We start from the raw sequence: 17,396 nt of genomic DNA, 5'->3' as shown, positions 1-17,396 counted from the left end.
CTGGAAGAGGGGCAGCATGCAAATCTGAACTCTGATCATGACATTTAAAAAGACAAGAAGATGAGCTTCTAGTGTGGATGATACAAGAATCGTGTAGAAAAGGAAGGAGAGAAAGTATTTACAGCTCATTTCACACCTCCGCCTCTCAGTGGCGTATTCCACACCCTTGTAAATGGTTTATAGGGCTTCCATGATGACTGTTTTACCAGCACCCCCACTCACACACTCACACACACACACTCACACACAACATGCGTAACAGATGATGTCTATACAAACACGTTTTTTTGTCAGGCAGGTGTTGGATGCATTCTGCTTGCAAATCCAGCTGTAGGCATTTTTTTTTTAAGGAAAAATTCCAAACATTTGCTTTATTATATTTTTATAGGTTAGTTTATCCTTGAGGGTTTGATGAGCTCACCAGTTTCATTGTCTGAAATCTCATTCATTTTCCATCTTTGCAGCAGCATATTCTCAGCGTTCTGCCTCGTATAACAACTCTGATCACTGGATGTAAAATGCAAGAAAAAAAACTGCCCCCGACTGTTTATGACCCAGTTCTAACTGATTTTGTGATGGTAGTCAAAAAAAAAAAGGTTTTTAATTTTAGTTGAGCTATCAAACCTAATGACGTGTTCAGATAGTTCATAATCGTGATCAACTCATAATCAACGAGTTATGACTGACTGTAACTCTGATTATCTCCAAGTAAACTCATCTGAATCAAGGTATGTCTTTACATCGAGTGTGTGTGTGTGTGTGTGTGTGTGTGTGTGTGTGTGTGGTCTTACATTCGCTAACTTGAAACCGAACATTTATGGAGTTGCTGTTTGCAGCATTCTGATGCCAAACATCCACTGAGGCTTCCTGAATGTGTTCCACCTGGGCGCCGGGTTTCTTCTCAGCCCTCACAGCATGGGGGAAGCACATGCTTCACAATGCTCAGTGAACCCGTTCCTTCTGGGTTTCGTCTTTGTTGGCTGTAACGTGACCGACGGTGTGTCAGCCACATGTATGTCTGATGTACATGTACATACGTGTGTGTCGTCACCGTACCACACAGGCTGCTGTTGCGCCTCTGAAGCAATGAATTGAAACCCTCAAGTGTGTTCATCCCCGGGTTATCTTTCACACACACACACACACAAAGCAGTGCCAGGTCCACTACGTGCCAGTGTATGGGCTGGCGGTGCCAAGTGCGTCTTGCAGGCTCTTGTGTGGAGTGGGATTATGTTAATTTGTCCTTGGTGGAGGCACTCTCACCAACGCCTGCACACTATTGTCAGGAGAGACAGACAGCGAGAGAGGAAAGGAGGGAGCGAAGGAGTTGAGAAAGCGAGTGGGAGAGAGCTGAAGCCGCGATAAGCAGTTTGCGAGTCGGGGGAAGAAGAAAACGTTGAGCAGAAAGGTAGAAGAGTGGCAGACGCCTGAGGCTGATGGAGAGAAGTGGAGATGGAAGGAGGTGAGTGGAATTGTGGGATAATGAGGAAGAGATAGAAAGACAAACGACTGGTGGGGGCGAATCAGGTGTGAGGGAAAGCATGGGAATGTGAGGAACCGAGATGGATTAGAGGGGGAAGGTGTGGAGGGGAGTAAGTGGAGAGGGGCGATAATGGGGAAAAAGATTCTACTCCCATTTGTCATTTTGCCTTTATTTTATAGTGAAAGTAGAGATACAGACACATGAGTGGAGCGGGAGACAGAGAGGGAAATCAAACAGCCCTTATAACGTTTTTTACATCGTCAAACCTAAAATATTTCAACTTGATCTCAACCTTGGGGTCAGGTGCAAGAAGTATAATACAGTATGGTACACAACCAACACTGCAATCATACACACCATGCATCGTATATGACACGAATCATGAAGTGTTACAGCGTTCTGCCTCTCTGACCTTTTGCTGAAAAGTCCCACTCCAGTTCTGACAATAATCTGGGCTGTAATGCTTGTTGGGCAGCAGTTTGTGCCAAAAGTGCTGCAGAGAATTGAACTCTTCCCGTTTGATTAGAAATAGTGTGAGTCGCACATTAGTTGTTTGCACCTCAGTTGAACGTGTTTACTTGGTATCAGCATGGACAAGACATCATGTGGAGTGTGTGTGTGTGTGTGTGTGTGTGTGTGTGTGTGTGTGTGTGTGTGTGTGTGTGTGTGTGTGTGTGTGTGTGTGTGTGTGTGTGTGTGTGTGTGTGTGAAGTACTGCCAAATGCTGAGTTAGGAATTCGGGATTGGGAAGAGGCCAAGCGAGAAGCAAGTCTGGAATTGTGTAACGTTACGATTACAGATTTTAGTCCTGTGATCCTGTGTGAGTCCTGTATGAGTGTGTGTGTGTGTGTGTGTGTGTGTGTGTGTGTGTGTGTGTGTGTGTGTGTGTGTGTGTGTGTGTGTGTGTGTGTGTGTGTGTGTGTGGGCACTCACTAGTTGTTCTCTGACACAACAGCACCACCTGCCTGTGACTTCTGGTAATGTCAGCTTGTAATGATCCCAAATTGGGTATTTCACACATTTTCGCAGTACTTCCGCTGACTCCACACTTTGTATCAGAGCTTGTTAGGATGACGCTGACGCTCTTACTGTAAGTGAAGAGGAAGCTGCTGCTATTAATATACTCACACCTGTGATTTGGTCTTGTCAGAAAGGGGGTAACTTCTATTTTTGCACGTTGGGGGGTGGGGTGATTATATATATGAGTACAAGCATCCATCCTGCCCCCTGCTGAAGAGTCTTTGAGGAAGACTTATTCTCCCCTACCTGACCTCATTGTGAAACCCCTATGTCATCAAAAAGATCATAAATATGTTACCTTATCTTTTTCATCTCCTGTTGCAGGCCCAAAAGAATGAGAGGGAGTCGATCAGGCAGAAGTTGGCCCTGGGCAGTTTCTTTGACGATGGGCCTGGCATCTACACCAGCTGCAGTAAGAGCGGCAAACCCAGCCTGTCCTCCCGGTAAGACCTCTGTCATATTACCAGTAATAAGAAAGGGCAACAAAGCAGGAAGGGGATGACAGGAAGCAAAGAGGATTTGTGCAGTGTGAATGAGCCACACGCAGTCAGCCCCTGTGGCTCTCACTTCCCAAAAGGCCCACACACACAGACGCTACCACCTCCTACACTGCACCTTACTGGAACCCAGTGGTCTGCAAATGCACCAGGGCTCTTTGTTTTCCTTTGGTTTGATTTTACAGTATACAACAGAGTTATGACTGACTGTGATGCTTAATGCCTCTACGACGGCAGTAATGTGTGAAAATACGCTACAACCTTCTGGGGTGGCAAAGTCAAGCCGACTGATACTGGATTTTTGAAGCTGAGAATTTTATAAATCGGCTAATGTTCTTATTTTTAAATGAAGAATCTTATAAGGATCCCTTAATTGTATTATTTAACGAATTGTGTAAAAGCTGCAAAATGTATTATAAAAATAGCTCTGTGATCAGGATATTACATGCTGAGTGAGAAGTCACTGATGAGTCATCGCATTATATTAGCTGTTAGTCTTCAGGAAAGTTAGTCAACACTCTCTCAACCTGTTAAATTCAAGTTACAGGGAGGCTTTTGATGCTGCCTCTCCTGAAAAAACACCATCGACCACTGAGGTCCTATTTTAATCGGGTCTGATTGGATCTATGCTGTGTAATCAATCTGTTTGTAATTACTGCATTGAATATGCAGATTATCGATCCACGGGGGGCTGGATCCACACCTAGTGATATTTTGCTGCTCCGTGGCACAGAAACACCCCCACCGCTGCAGGCAGATTGGATCAGACCTACCTGAGGCTTCCCGGATCGATCCATACTGAAGACAAGAGGGGAGATGATTAAAAACACCAGCCTTGATTCTATCCTCAGCCAGCACTTTGCTCCGGCGATTTTTCTACACTTCCTTTCCACTTTTAGTGCACACAGTTCATACTCAGAGCACAGAACTCATCATAGGCCATTTGTATGAGTAGCAGCGCTGGTCCGAGTCAATTAGCCAACACTGAACTGACTTGACTCTTATCATCTTCATCATATTAACATGTCGCCCCCCCTTTGTTTGACTCTTCTCTGTCTCTGCCTGCAGGCTGCAGAGTGGAATGAACCTGCAGATCTGTTTTGTCAACGACAGCGGCAGCGACAAGGACAGCGATGCAGACGACAGCAAGACAGAGACCAGTCTGGACACACCTCTGTCCCCCATGGTATGTCCACGTCTGCACTTCGAAGCTACAATAGTATTTCTCGAGAATGAATTGCTTAAATCGCTATGAAATGTGTGTTATGTTGAACAGGGGTCAAAGTGTAAAGCGAGATTGAGACGAGCAGTGAAACTGGAGAGATTTTCATTATGAGTCAGAGAGATAGCTGGCGGTTTAGTTGCTCTATGAACGCCTTGGCTCACGTTTTCTGGCCTGTTAACCAATTCCCAGGCAACAAATGAGAGGTGAATTGGAATACGCTCGCTATGGCCACGGATGACTGGCCACATTAACCTCCCGTCAGCCGGAGACACATTTAACAGAACAGGGAGAGAGCATTATCATCTCTTTACATGTTCATCTGTGCTCTCCTCACATCCCATTTGATGTGCAATATCGCTCCTGTCAGCGTGTAACATCTACATACAAATATGCCACGAATACATAAGCATTAACCCTCTGACCTGCTCTTTTATCATCTTTTCACCCTCATTTCTTATTCTGTCTATTGTCCCCTCCATATTGTATTCCACCTTCCACCACGTCCTCCCCGCAGTCCAAGCAGAGTTCCTCCTACTCGGACAGGGACACCACAGAGGACGATTCTGAGTCCCTGGAGGACATGGACTTCGTGAGTCGACAGAAGAAGCTGCAGGCGGAGGCGAAGCTGGCGCTGGCGATGGCCAAACCCATGGCCAAGATGCAGGTGGAGGTGGAGAAACAGAATCGCAAGAAGTCACCGGTGGCCGACCTGGTAAGTACCAGAATTCCACAGTCATGCGGCTTTTGACTGTGAGGTCTGGCGGACAACTTAAAGAAGAAAAAAAAAGGGAAACACCTTTCTAATTTGGGGTTTTATATCTCGAGAATCCTTGTAAATGTAATGGCCTGGACCAAGAGCTTTTATGTAGTTTTATATGGTTAGCATGTAAATACAATACACAATCCACTGATTAATAGGACATATAAGAGTAGTTATTCCATAAAAGCATTTGGATTTGAAGCAGCTATAACCAGTATTTTCATATGAACAATGGATCACATGACTATGTGTTTGTGAAAGGGTTTTTTTTTTTTGTAGTGATCTCATCACCCGACGCTGCCTTTCCCCTCAGCTCTACAGGGCTTCGTGGCATCTTTCAGCTCAATGTTTGCATTTAACAGCCCACAACTTTACTGTTTCGGTTCGTTCTCATCGCTCTCATTAGTGTGGTTTTTGGCAGACAAGTATCTGTTCTCAGCAAAAACCCGCTGTAAGCTACCTGCTCAGCATCAATTACACTGCACTACAGGCGGGCAAAGTTAGCAAACATTTAGCTGTTAGGAGCCTGATATATTTCCTCAGAGTCGTGGAGGGGAGAGTGCATGCTGGACTTAAAACCATCATCACCTGTCAACATATCTCCTGATCACAAAAGCTTCTTTAATTCTCTGATCAAATTCTTTCAGTGTTTTGAATCCCGAACATAAATTCTTTCCTCAGCCCGTGACATCATCAGCTGAGTTGATGCAGCTGATAAATCAGCTGACACACTTGGTATATGTTCGTTAACACCTCCACCTGCTCTTGGTGATCGTTTTAAAGCAAAACCAAAAGGTTAAAATGGCAATTTCCCCTCCTTTCATTTAGTAACTTTGCATATAAAACTGGAGAAGACTTTGAGATTATCTGAAGATGAGTACGAGCCACTAGATATGATGTATGCAGTAAAAGATATTACTATTTGTCATTTGCATTGCATATTTTTTATAACACAATGTCAGACATCTTACTGTCAACATGTGTCATTTGGTCCATTAGTCATAATACGTGAGAGTCCAGCCTGATGGCATGAAATAAGTCACGCAATGCGATCTATTGTTTTCAAGTTCAGGGACGGTGATTTTTTTTGTGGTGGACACACAAATTTTACGCATCCACATGACCATGCGACGGCCAGAGCTTGTAACGCAGAATTAAACAATGACAAAGAGGACTTAATGCCGGGGGACACGGGATCTTAAAGTGTTGTTTTCCTAAACCTAACTGTACATTTTAAGTCCCTCCATGACGTTGTTCCTAAACCGAACTAAACACCAAAACCATCAGATTAAATATCGTGACCGCTTCACGAACTGCCCGTGAGACTGTGCTGGATTAGATGGGCGGGTTGTGTTTCAGTTACATATGAGTCTCATACAGGAGCTGAGCAGGTCACATACAGTTGAGGGCTGTGATGATGTCACAGGAAGCCTCCCCCTCCCCTCCTCGGTTCCCTCTCTTCCGCTGCCCCCCACTTAGAGGAAGGAAGGTGATGACGACCCTGCTCATCATTATTTCATCTGCCTCACTGCTCTCCTAGGGAGCACGCACGCCGACACGGTCACGCACGCCGACACGCTCACGCACGCCGACACCACCGCCCACCTGCATTGTACAACGCACGTATATTTCCACCCGGACTTGTGAGCAGAACCGCTTTACTTATTCAGAGAAGAGATGTGCAGCTCGGCCAAGTCCATCTATAATTCATACGCCGGAAAGCATTGACTTGGGCGTTTAGGGATGTAGCAGTGCTCAGCAGTCAGAAGACATCACTGTCACATCCCGACTGAACACACAATGAATATTAAGATGTGTTCAGGCTACAGCCGTCCTGCCATGTCCACCACACCTGAGAGCTATTAAACTGTAGAAGAAACATGAGACAAATACTTCCCCGGAACAGCGATACCTAACCAGTGGCTACTTCTACAGCAAGCTTTGTGGAGGAGCTCAATTAATGTGATGAAAAATAAATTATTAAATTGATTGATAAAAATATAAATCCAAATAGGATTAAACCTTCCTTCCATAGCTAAACGTGATGTATAAATAGTGAAATTGTTATCTTAAAGCTAACAGGTTAAAAAAAAAGTGTATGTATAACAAGGTTGAAATCTATAAGAAATAAGGTAAAAAGCAATGGATTAATTGATTAATTATTTAGCTTAAAAAATAACAGATAAACACATGGAGTAGTTTGTTAAAAGTGAAGCATAAATAGTTTATATAATTAGCTGTAAGTGACGGATAAACGGTTGAAAGATCCAGCTTGTGCCCCTCACATTGAACAACTGAATGGGATGAAGAACAAATGTAATATAGTATTTCTTAACCCAGTTGAAACCAGTTCAAATGAATATATTTGGAACACGAGGGGTATTTGAGCTCATCCCTCCACCACAGAATTAGGGGATTACAGCGGACAAAAAAGTAGCAAGAACATTTATTCCGCTGTAATGCGGCTGCCAGTTGGTTTAATTCAGTTCCAGCTAAACTGGATTGTCCCACTCTCTCTTGTCAAGGGCAAAGAATGGGCCAGCGCAGTAAGCCTGAATCCAACTGTCTGTCTGTTCGCTGGTAGTGTGTGTTTTCCTCAATCTGTACACAGAATTACAAAGAGAAAGCAAGAAAGTCATAGAGAGAAAAGAAGGGGAGAGATTTAGATTCTACTGTAAAACCTCAATTCTCTCTCTCGCTCTCAAAACTCCATTCAGAGAGTTGCACTGAATTTACTATAATCTGGTATTGAGTGATCAGAGAAACTCCAGTTGAGTCAGGACCAACGCCACTCTACAACCTTTCCCACTGGCATCACATTTCTCTCTATGTCACTCTGCAGCGTAGCGTGTCCAGTCACTCGAAACTAAAAGTGTTTCCACACACAGCAGCCTCTGGTACAGTTGCTAGCGTTCTAATGTGAAAGTGAAAGAAAGGGGGCTGAGTTCAGCGGGAGAGCCAGCCAGACGCCCACGCACGAGTGTGTGTGGCACATGCAAAGAGAGAGCGGGCACATTTTTCTCACGTAACGTTTACTGGAGGTGAAGTGGGAGGGAGAGAGGAAATGGGTGTTGTCAGGAAAGAGAAAGAATGTAGACCGGTTGGATGGGAGACAGAGGGAGAGTCTGGTGAACAAAAAGATGCCTTTATTGCATGTTGTGTTTGCTGGTGGCCGTCTGACTCATTAACCAGCAGATTCTTAATTCAACTTTAAATGCAAATTAAATGACAATACAAGCACTGTTTGGAGCTCAGGCAGCATCAATGCAATTACTGTTCCAAGTGTGAAACTTCCAGTAACCTTCATGATGCGGAAGCCTTTCATTTTCATTTAAATGTGACATTTCTCCTCCTTATTTGTGACTCCAGCTTTGTCTGCGATGACGTTCCACATCAGCCGTGGGAAAACTCTGGAATTTTCAAAGCTCCAGTGAAAAACAGCAATCATGTTGTTAATATGAAAGTAGATATGAAGTGAAGTGACACAGTCACTGAGATCATCTGCTGACGTTTCTATTTTGTATAAAACACAGTCAAACAGTCTAGATTCCCCCAAACTTTACAGTCTTTGACCAGACCAGATACATTTAGGGATTGTATTCATGAACGGATTAAATGTTTCGTATAAAAACTTAGAACATATTCAAACTTTACAGTTTATAGAAAATCAGACTCATATTTGACAATGTGGCGCCATTGGATGTTTGCTAAATTACATAAAAGATTGACTACCGGTATTTAAGTTGTTGTTTTCTCTCAACAGATTGTCAATTCTGCTGATTCATTGTTGCAGTAAAAGACATTTTTATATATACGGATTCTTATTTATTTTATAATACGTTTATGAATTTCAGATGATAATAGGATCAATGACTTAAAAATAATAAACAGGATCCCTTTGTTGCAGGAATTACATTGTTTCACAAAAATGCCTTTTTAAAGTAAAAAACTCAAAGAAAGCACAATGTCTAACATTTCTCCATGTACCTGTTTCTCTGTGTGTGTGTGTGTGTGTGTGTGTGTGTGTGTGTGTGTGTGTGTGTGTGTGTGTGTGTGTGTGTGTGTGTGTGTGTGTGTGTGTGTGTGTGTGTGTGTGTTCGGCAGCTTCCACACATGCCTCACATCAGTGAGTGTCTAATGAAAAGAAGCCTGAAGCCCACCGACTTGAGAGATATGACGCTGGGGCAGCTCCAGGTTATAGTCAATGACCTGCACTCCCAGATTGAGAGTGAGTTTGACCACAACCACACACATATACACACACACACACACACACACACAGTCCTCTACTTTCAATTGCAGAAATGAGCAAGAGAGCAAATGGGGAAAAACATGCACATGCATTCTGACCCATATTAATCAGTTCAAAGAACTATACCAGCTTCCCCTGAGCGTTTACTGTCACAGCACATAAAGATCATTGATCCTGCTACACAGGGATGAATAATCTCTCATCTAACATAGAACTCCAAAAATCCCCATGAGTCCAAAAATAATGAGCTACTTTTTATTTTCCCCTAAAAATCTCATAATTTCTTGCAAAGCTGAAGGAACAATAGCTGAAACATGTGATGTGGGAACAACCACCGATGTGTGATCTGGCACTCACTACTCAGAATGTTTCGGGGTCATATTTTAAACCCACGGCGGGAGATTTTAGACCCACATATCATGTAGATTTAATGTCCACCTATCAATAAGGTGTTTTAAGTAGTTCCATATTGTAAATATGACACGTCTGTATTGTTCCTGATATTGTCTACCTCTCCAGGTCTGAATGAGGAGCTTGTACAGTTGCTTCTGATTCGGGATGAACTACACATGGAGCAAGATGCCATGCTGGTTGACATAGAGGACCTCACCAGGTGATGAGAAACAAATTCACTGTTTAACACCTTGTTTTTACGGATATGGTTATTAGAGAAAAAACGAATTAAAGAAGGAGATTTCCAATACTTTCTCTCTCCTATCCCGATTGTGTCTCACTGGTTCAAGCCCATTTGTTCCTAATAAATAAATTATCATTTAAATAAGAAGGCATTCTTTGATTTTTTGAAGCAGCTTTATTTTTTTAAAGATCATATAACATTACCAGACTCACTGTACATTTTTTAAAGGTATTTTAAAAAAAACAATGTGGTATATAACTATATTTTTCAGGGATCTTCTTGCAGCCAATGTTAAAATCTATACGTACCTAGCTTATGATTTACTGTATGTTCGTTTCTTTTTCTGCGCCATTTCATCTCATGGCATTTAGTCATTGGTTATTAGTTTCACCTGTCATGATATTATCTGGGTCATGTGACCACAACAGTTTTGTTTCTTTATCAAATTCCCTGACGAAGACCTAAAGTGAAACACGTTGACTCTTTTAATTATTTAGCCACTGTAATAAAGGCTTTTTAATATTTACTCTATTTGTATGGAGTAAGTCAAATATAAAATATCACCAGACTCATCGTTTGAACCCAGAGATCTTCAACAGGGGGGTCCCCGAAATGATTTGATCCCAAACGTTTCTTTTTTTTCTTCCAAAAATGAAAATATGCCCAAAAACCCACCTTAACATGAATACAAGCTATATTAAGCAAACAAAAATCTTCCTTTTTTAAATATGATGTTGTGAAATTGTGATGTAGAAATGCCAAAATAGAATAAATGTATGAATCTGTCAACAATTATTATTTTTGATTGCTTAGCATTGTATACACTATAGGCTGCACTACATAATATGTAATAAGGAACATATTTTATACGATATGTAATAGGGGGTCCCTCCACTGGGTCACTATAAACCTTGGAGGGGGCTGAAAACGTTGAAGACCTCTGGTTTAACCGACCGTATGTTCTTTTCTCTTTCTGCAGGCATGCTGAGAGCCAGCAGAAACATTTGGCCGAGAGGACCCTTTCCAAATAAGATGCCTGTCCCCGCTCCATCCTCCTCCTCTCTGCCAAGCTACGCTCCCCCTCCAAACGAGGCTTCCCCTCCGGCCATTCCACCTCTGCCCCGCGTCGATCCAAACCCTGCCCGCTTGTCCCACGTATTTTGCTCCCGCTGCTCCCCCGTCTCCCCATGTCTCCCTCCCCAGCCACCCCACTGACTCCAGTGGTAGCAGCAGTACAGAGGAAGGCCACCCTCCTTCGTTTGCTTCTCTGGTTTTCTCCCAGGACAGAGGAGCGCTTCCTGCTTCGTGGGAGGAGAGGAAACAGATTGTGTGTTGTCATGGATTCTGTCCCCAGCTTCCTGTGCAGTGATCGGCCTTGCTTTGCTCTTGTTTCTTTTTAACTTTCTACATTTGCCACTAAATTATAATTGTCAAATGCAAAAATTGTTGGGAAAAAATTAAATAATAGTGAAAAATTTAGTAGAAAGTCAGTCATGAGAAAAAAAAGAAACAACATTGTATAATAAAAAAAAAAACAGATGGAAACTAACTTCTTCAGACCATTTTAAGTTGGACGGTAATTTTAAAGTATTTCAAAGTCAACCTGTTTTTATTCTGCACAAATGGTAGTTTTCAACTGAGAAATGTTTATTTGAAGGTGCTAAAAGAGTGTAAAGGAAACATGCCTGCCTTGTAGTGGAGTTCTAGCTTTTGGTAATACGTTCACTCTAATTGCTCTTCAACATTTTGTGAATGTTGATTTTCTGACACGAGTCATTTTAAATGAATAAGTGTGTTAATATCGTTTTCATCCTACTGTAATCAGAAACTTTATTTGAGGGAAGAAATGTTTATGTACAGATATGTAAAATAAAGAATAAACTTTGTTTCATATATGTTGGTCTGTTGTGCACTTTGTTGAATTTGTAATGCTGCATGTTGGATGAATATGCTCTTTTAAACAAGCTTCCTCTTTCGAATGAACATAGGAAGTGTAATCAGTGGTCACGACTGCAGCAAGAATATAAAACACTACATTACGCGTAGCATGACTCAACTAGTTCTGTTTCGGTCTTGCCTTATCGTGACAATGTCTCTCACTCTCATTTGGATTGTTTTTTACTGTGCTAAAAGGGACTCCATATTAATGGACAACCCCTTTTAATGTCATAACTAGGAATTTTTCTAGTTTTTTAGATTAAGCAATGAATGCTATGTTATTTTTTTATGTAGAAAATGATAAATGTATCTCTGAGAAAGTCCCTCACCTCTCTCCCGGTGGGTCTTCTGTTGGATCTTATACTGTATTTATAAACTTAGTTTCAGTCTTTGATGATCCCACAGTGAAGCAAGCGAAAGGCCAGGAAACTCCTGTCAAACACTCACTGACCGCTGCAGTTTCAGAGAGAGCACTTTCTTAGGTGTATTAAACACAGGAAGTGGATCACAAGTCCTGAAAACCCGGTCTGGAGGGTCTAAAGAGAGGATGAAGTCATGCTTCATCTATTGATGAGAATTCCAATGCGTACTGTAACATATACTTATTAGATTATAGATTAATTTGTGGTTTCTTTGTTTCCTTCTTTTGACAAATGTACTTATTGTAAGTCGCTTTGGACAAAAGCGTCTGCTAAATGACCTAAATGTAAATTAAATGTTAATTCTTATCTTGGAAATGGAAGTTGGCCAAACAATCTCACCAGTAGCTGGCTGTTCTGTTCTGATTTAACGATAGACTTGATGAGAAGCTGAGCATTTTAGCCTATATGACATTCAAAGATTGTCCCTCAGAATCACAATGGAAAAATATGCAACACTTGAGCAATGAGTTGCACTTCTCTAGAACATGTTGGGATTGCTCTTTTTCTCCCCTGTCTGATTTTACAGGAAAACAGCATAAACGCCCACATGGTGAAGAAGGACACTGTGGGGTGGACAGATGTGGGACATAGTGAAGACAGACTCTGTGGGGGACAGACGTGGGACATAGTGAAGACAGACTCTGTGGTGGACAGACATGGGACATAGTGAAGACAGACTCTGTGAGGTGGACAGATGTGGGACATAGTGAAGACAGACTCTGTGGGGTGGACAGACATGGGACATAGTGAAGACAGACTCTGTGAGGTGGACAGACATGGGACATAGTGAACACAGACTCTGTAGGGTTGACAGACGTGGGACATAGTGAAAACAGACTCTGTGGGGGAGAGATGTGGGACATAGTGAAGACAGACTCTGTGGGGTGGACAGACGTGGGACATAGTGAAGACAGACTCTGTGGGGTGGACAGACGTGGGACATAGTGAAGAAAGATTATGTGGGTTGGACAGACGTGGGACAAAGTGAAAACAGACTCTGTAGGGTTGACAGACTTGGGACATAGTGAAGACAGATTATGTGGGTTGGACAGACGTGGGACATAGTGAAGACAGACTCTGTGGGGTGGACCGACGTGGGACATAGTGAAAACAGACTCTGTAGGGTTGACAGACGTGGGACATAGTGAAGACAGACTCTGTGGGGGACAGACGTGGGACATAGTGAAGACAGACTCTGTGGTGGACAGACATGGGACATAGTGAAGACAGACTCTGTGAGGTGGACAGATGTGGGACATAGTGAAGACAGACTCTGTGGGGTGGACAGACATGGGACATAGTGAAGACAGACTCTGTGAGGTGGACAGACATGGGACATAGTGAACACAGACTCTGTAGGGTTGACAGACGTGGGACATAGTGAAAACAGACTCTGTGGGGGAGAGACGTGGGACATAGTGAAGACAGACTCTGTGGGGTGGACAGACGTGGGACATAGTGAAGACAGACTCTGAGGGGTGGACAGACGTGGGACATAGTGAAGACAGACTCTGTGGGGTGGACAGACGTGGGACATAGTGAACACAGACTCTGTTGTGGACAGACGTGGGACATAGTGAAGACATACTCTGTGGGGTGGACAGACGTGGGACATAGTGAAGACAGACTCTGTGGTGGACAGACGTGGGACATAGTGAAGACAGACTCTGTGGTGGACAGACGTGGGACATAGTGAAGACAGACTCTGGGGTGGACAGACGTGGGACATAGTGAAGACAGGCAGGATGTGACGGTATTTGTGTGAAATGTGCAGCAAAACAATAATCATCTTGTGAATGAAACAGTGGACGTGAATCGAGTCCACGTGGGCTGTCCGGTCGCCATGACGACGATGAGCTCAGCTTGCCCATCTTTTAATTTTACACTACGGTCCCCGATAGGCTTATTCTAATTAGACAAAGTAAAACACATGACAAAAACTGCAAAATGTCCACTGTATCACCATGATGTCATCATAAGTTTGGGGAAACTATAGCAGTATTCCTTTTAAATGTGAAGTAAAGATTGCACAAGTGGCTGTGAATCTTTATTTTATAGTTACTGTATAGTTTTTATTTTGCAGACGTTGTAGCACGCTGAGTCCTGACTGAAGGTAGGCCTATACACCTGATGTACAGGTGGTGCTGATGCTGACAGGGTCATGCTTATGCCTTCTCATAATTAATGTCAGTTCCTCGCAACTGCTTCCCGCAAATCTGCACTAAATGGCTCTTATCAGTCAGCTTCATCTATTTTCTTCTTGAGGCAATACAGAAGATGATGTCAATAGTTCGTATGCAGGTCTATTCGGTCATAGGCTATACTCATATTAGCCCACACACGTGTCATTATTCTAATCACACTCACGCACAAACCCTGAACTCGTCTTGATTCTAAATGTATCCAGTTGCCTCACACTTTGACTTTACTTTTTTTTTCCCCCCCGTTGTTGCTTTCTCTCAAAATAAGAAACAAACAATACGACTTCCCGTTTTTCATTGAAGCGATGTGAGCTGGAAGAGTGTCAACGAGGAAATTACACATGACGTTTTAGTTTTCTTTTTGCTCGCGCTCCTGCAGGACTGCTCAGGGAGTTCCCCGCGCGCAATACCTATAAAAACAATGAGATAAAAAGGCAGCAGCACAGTGCTCCATATTCACCAGGCTCACACCAGAGATACCTATCTAATCGGGAAAGATGGCAACCTTTACTTTCTGTAAGTCAACGAGCCCGAAACAGGGAGTGCAACATAGAAGAGTTCCCCATGTGGTTCCACTGCGTTGTTTTTCCAACTGTTGTGTAAATCCACACATTCTCACTCTCTTGCCGTGCAGACTTGGCCAGCTGCGTGCTGCTGATGACCTTGAGCTGGCGCACATCCACGGGACTCCCGGTGCGCACTTTGGGCACAGAGAAGTGCGGAGAGTGCTCTTTGCTCTTCAAGCACCTCCTGCTGAACATCACGGAGCTTCTTACGAGTGTGAGTACAATTCACTGTATAATGTGTTATTTATTTGCGTTTATGTGACACGCGTTCATTTCTAATTCATACCCGTATTATTGCGTTACAGGATGTCTTGTGTTTTGGCATCGCCTCTGATAAAGTGGTGCTCAGGAGTGAAGCTGAGACAGCGCTGGCCTGCGCACCCACTCTCATCAAGGTGATGCTTGCTGATGTAACTCAATTCTGATTGGTCATTTTTATATGTTAAAACATGTGTGTAGGGACATAGATTTATCCCAAATGGTTTATTTTTACGCATGTTTATATTTTCCCACATGGGATGGAATTGTTTTTGGACATATTTATGGAGTCTCAAGCCTCCTAACTTCAGCTCAGCTTCACTAACTTTTATTTATTCCATGTCGTATTCAAATGATCATGTGTATAAAGATGCTTATGGACACCTGACAGGACAGTACATGTTTTCACCCCACAGACAGGCTGCATGGTGCAAAGAAATTCATCTTTCAGTGAGGTATGTTTCAGTTCATATTTATTTTTAAATGCTTTTTTTTTTTAATGATCAGAGATGAAGTCCAGTATCTGCTTTACTTCGATACAGCTTTACATATGTTATCAGAAAAAGCAGACGGATGACAGATTTTTCTTTGTTTGTCTTGACAGAGTGAATGTCTGGGGAACATCATGAAGGACTTGGACCACTATGCTGCTGTTATTCAGTCCTACCTCAAGTCCCAACTCAGAAGTGCCGAGGAAGAAGTTGCTCTTCTGAGTCCGACTCTGGGAATAATAGAGAGCCTGAGGAAGGTGTGTTCATCACGTGTGGTCGTGGTAAAAACACAGTCATGATTTAAAGACAGAAATAGTGAGAGAGAATCTCCTGGGAAATAACATCTGAAAGTCATCTGATGAAATCTTTCTTGGTTTATACAGAAATGCTCCCTGATGCCGAATGGAGAGAATGACCATTCAGAGGTATTTTTCTGTTACTTCTATTTTGTCACGAAACTCATGGTTCAGTCTTGAGGAGGAAAACTGACACAAGATCGTAAAGATTTTCTGTATTTTTGGCAGGTGGCGCGTGAGTACTCATGTTGTTTCCCCTCTTGTGTGGTCTTTTAGGAGGACGCTGCCCAGATGTGGCAGAACGACACCTTCAGTAACAGGCAGGAGATGTGTAAGATGATGAGGGGCTTCCATGTCCGGACCATCACCATCAACCGAGCGATGGGCTACATCGCCTCTGGAGACCACAGGAACTAAACATCCTGAAACCTCATCACCATCATTCCAACCAACATCACAATATCTCTTCTCCTATAACGTATCACAACTGAACAAACCTTTCTGGTCATTCACAATCATCCTTTACAACTGCTGACCAAGTAGTGCTGTACATGTCCTGTGCTGCACAACACTATTTATTTAATATGTATTTATTACATTTATTTATTTATTAACTATATGTATTTATATATTTATTAAAGTGTTTGTTTTTCTATCATGTACTGAAGTGGAAGTGATTTTTTGAATGAAACTGTGTGTAAATGGAAAATGGACCAGATGACATAAATTAAAAAGAAACTCTATGTCAACATTTGCTTTGTTGCAATTATTCCACAATTCTTCAAAGAGACTCAGACGTGATTTAAACAAGTACAATTGTAGCAGGATGAGATCATTTCCCCCATGCTCCAGGTGAGTGAGTGCTTGGCTTTTATTGGCCAATTGCTACACCGGACACGGTATAAAAGAGGAGGTGGGTATCTTCTCTCCCTTTTGCTCTTTGGCTCGCAGTCCCTCCCACTTCCTGTTCGCCTCCTTCCTCCCGCGGCTGCGTGCAGGTATGTCTGTAGTAGCCATGCTATTGCTATCGTGCTGTCTGTGTAGCGTTAACCTATTTGCTGTTGTTTCGTCTAAGTGGTTGCCTGGCTGCTCTGTTTGTGCTGTTTTGCCTTGCTCTGTTTTGCGCTGTTTTAGCCTGGCGGCCTGGCGCTACTCAGCTTGCGCTGTTTTGCTTCTCGCCGTTTTGCTTAGCGCTGCCCTGCGCTGCTTTAGCCTGGCGCTGCTTTGTGAACTGGCTCTGCTCTGGCTGGCGTGGCTACACCTGTGCGGCTCTGCTTCGCGTTGAGTTTCGCTGCGTCACTTCGCTAATTACACCTGGGCATCCGCACATTTTAATTGTGCATGAGCTGT

The 17,396-nt window shown here is 43.0% G+C and overlaps 2 protein-coding genes across 2 annotated transcripts in view; both read left to right on the top strand.

Moving 5' to 3' along the window:
• The window catches only part of schip1 (schwannomin interacting protein 1), a 179,182-nt gene extending 167,413 nt beyond the window's left edge, over positions 1 to 11,769 (top strand). The window contains 7 exon segments of the mRNA XM_084018893.1: positions 2,828 to 2,946; positions 4,069 to 4,186; positions 4,740 to 4,937; positions 9,090 to 9,213; positions 9,757 to 9,850; positions 10,854 to 10,888; positions 10,891 to 11,769. Of these exon segments, the coding sequence (XP_083875019.1) occupies positions 2,828 to 2,946; positions 4,069 to 4,186; positions 4,740 to 4,937; positions 9,090 to 9,213; positions 9,757 to 9,850; positions 10,854 to 10,888; positions 10,891 to 11,243 (1,041 nt within the window). The 3' untranslated portion in view covers positions 11,244 to 11,769.
• A 3,163-nt stretch (positions 11,770 to 14,932) lies between these two features.
• On the top strand, positions 14,933 to 16,496 carry il12a (interleukin 12a; the record flags this gene model as incomplete). The annotated part of the gene is made up of 7 exons (XM_084019265.1): positions 14,933 to 14,951; positions 15,070 to 15,215; positions 15,307 to 15,396; positions 15,676 to 15,714; positions 15,864 to 16,007; positions 16,134 to 16,175; positions 16,323 to 16,496. 7 exons carry the CDS (start codon positions 14,933 to 14,935, stop codon positions 16,461 to 16,463), a joined length of 621 nt encoding a protein of 206 aa, XP_083875391.1. The 3' UTR covers positions 16,464 to 16,496.
• Positions 16,497 to 17,396: the final 900 nt, after the last annotated feature.

Source organism: Eutrigla gurnardus (assembly GCF_963514095.1).
Source record: "Eutrigla gurnardus genome assembly, chromosome: 10".
NCBI lineage: Eukaryota > Metazoa > Chordata > Actinopteri > Perciformes > Triglidae > Eutrigla > Eutrigla gurnardus.
This window is presented reverse-complemented; position numbering and strand designations above follow the sequence as displayed.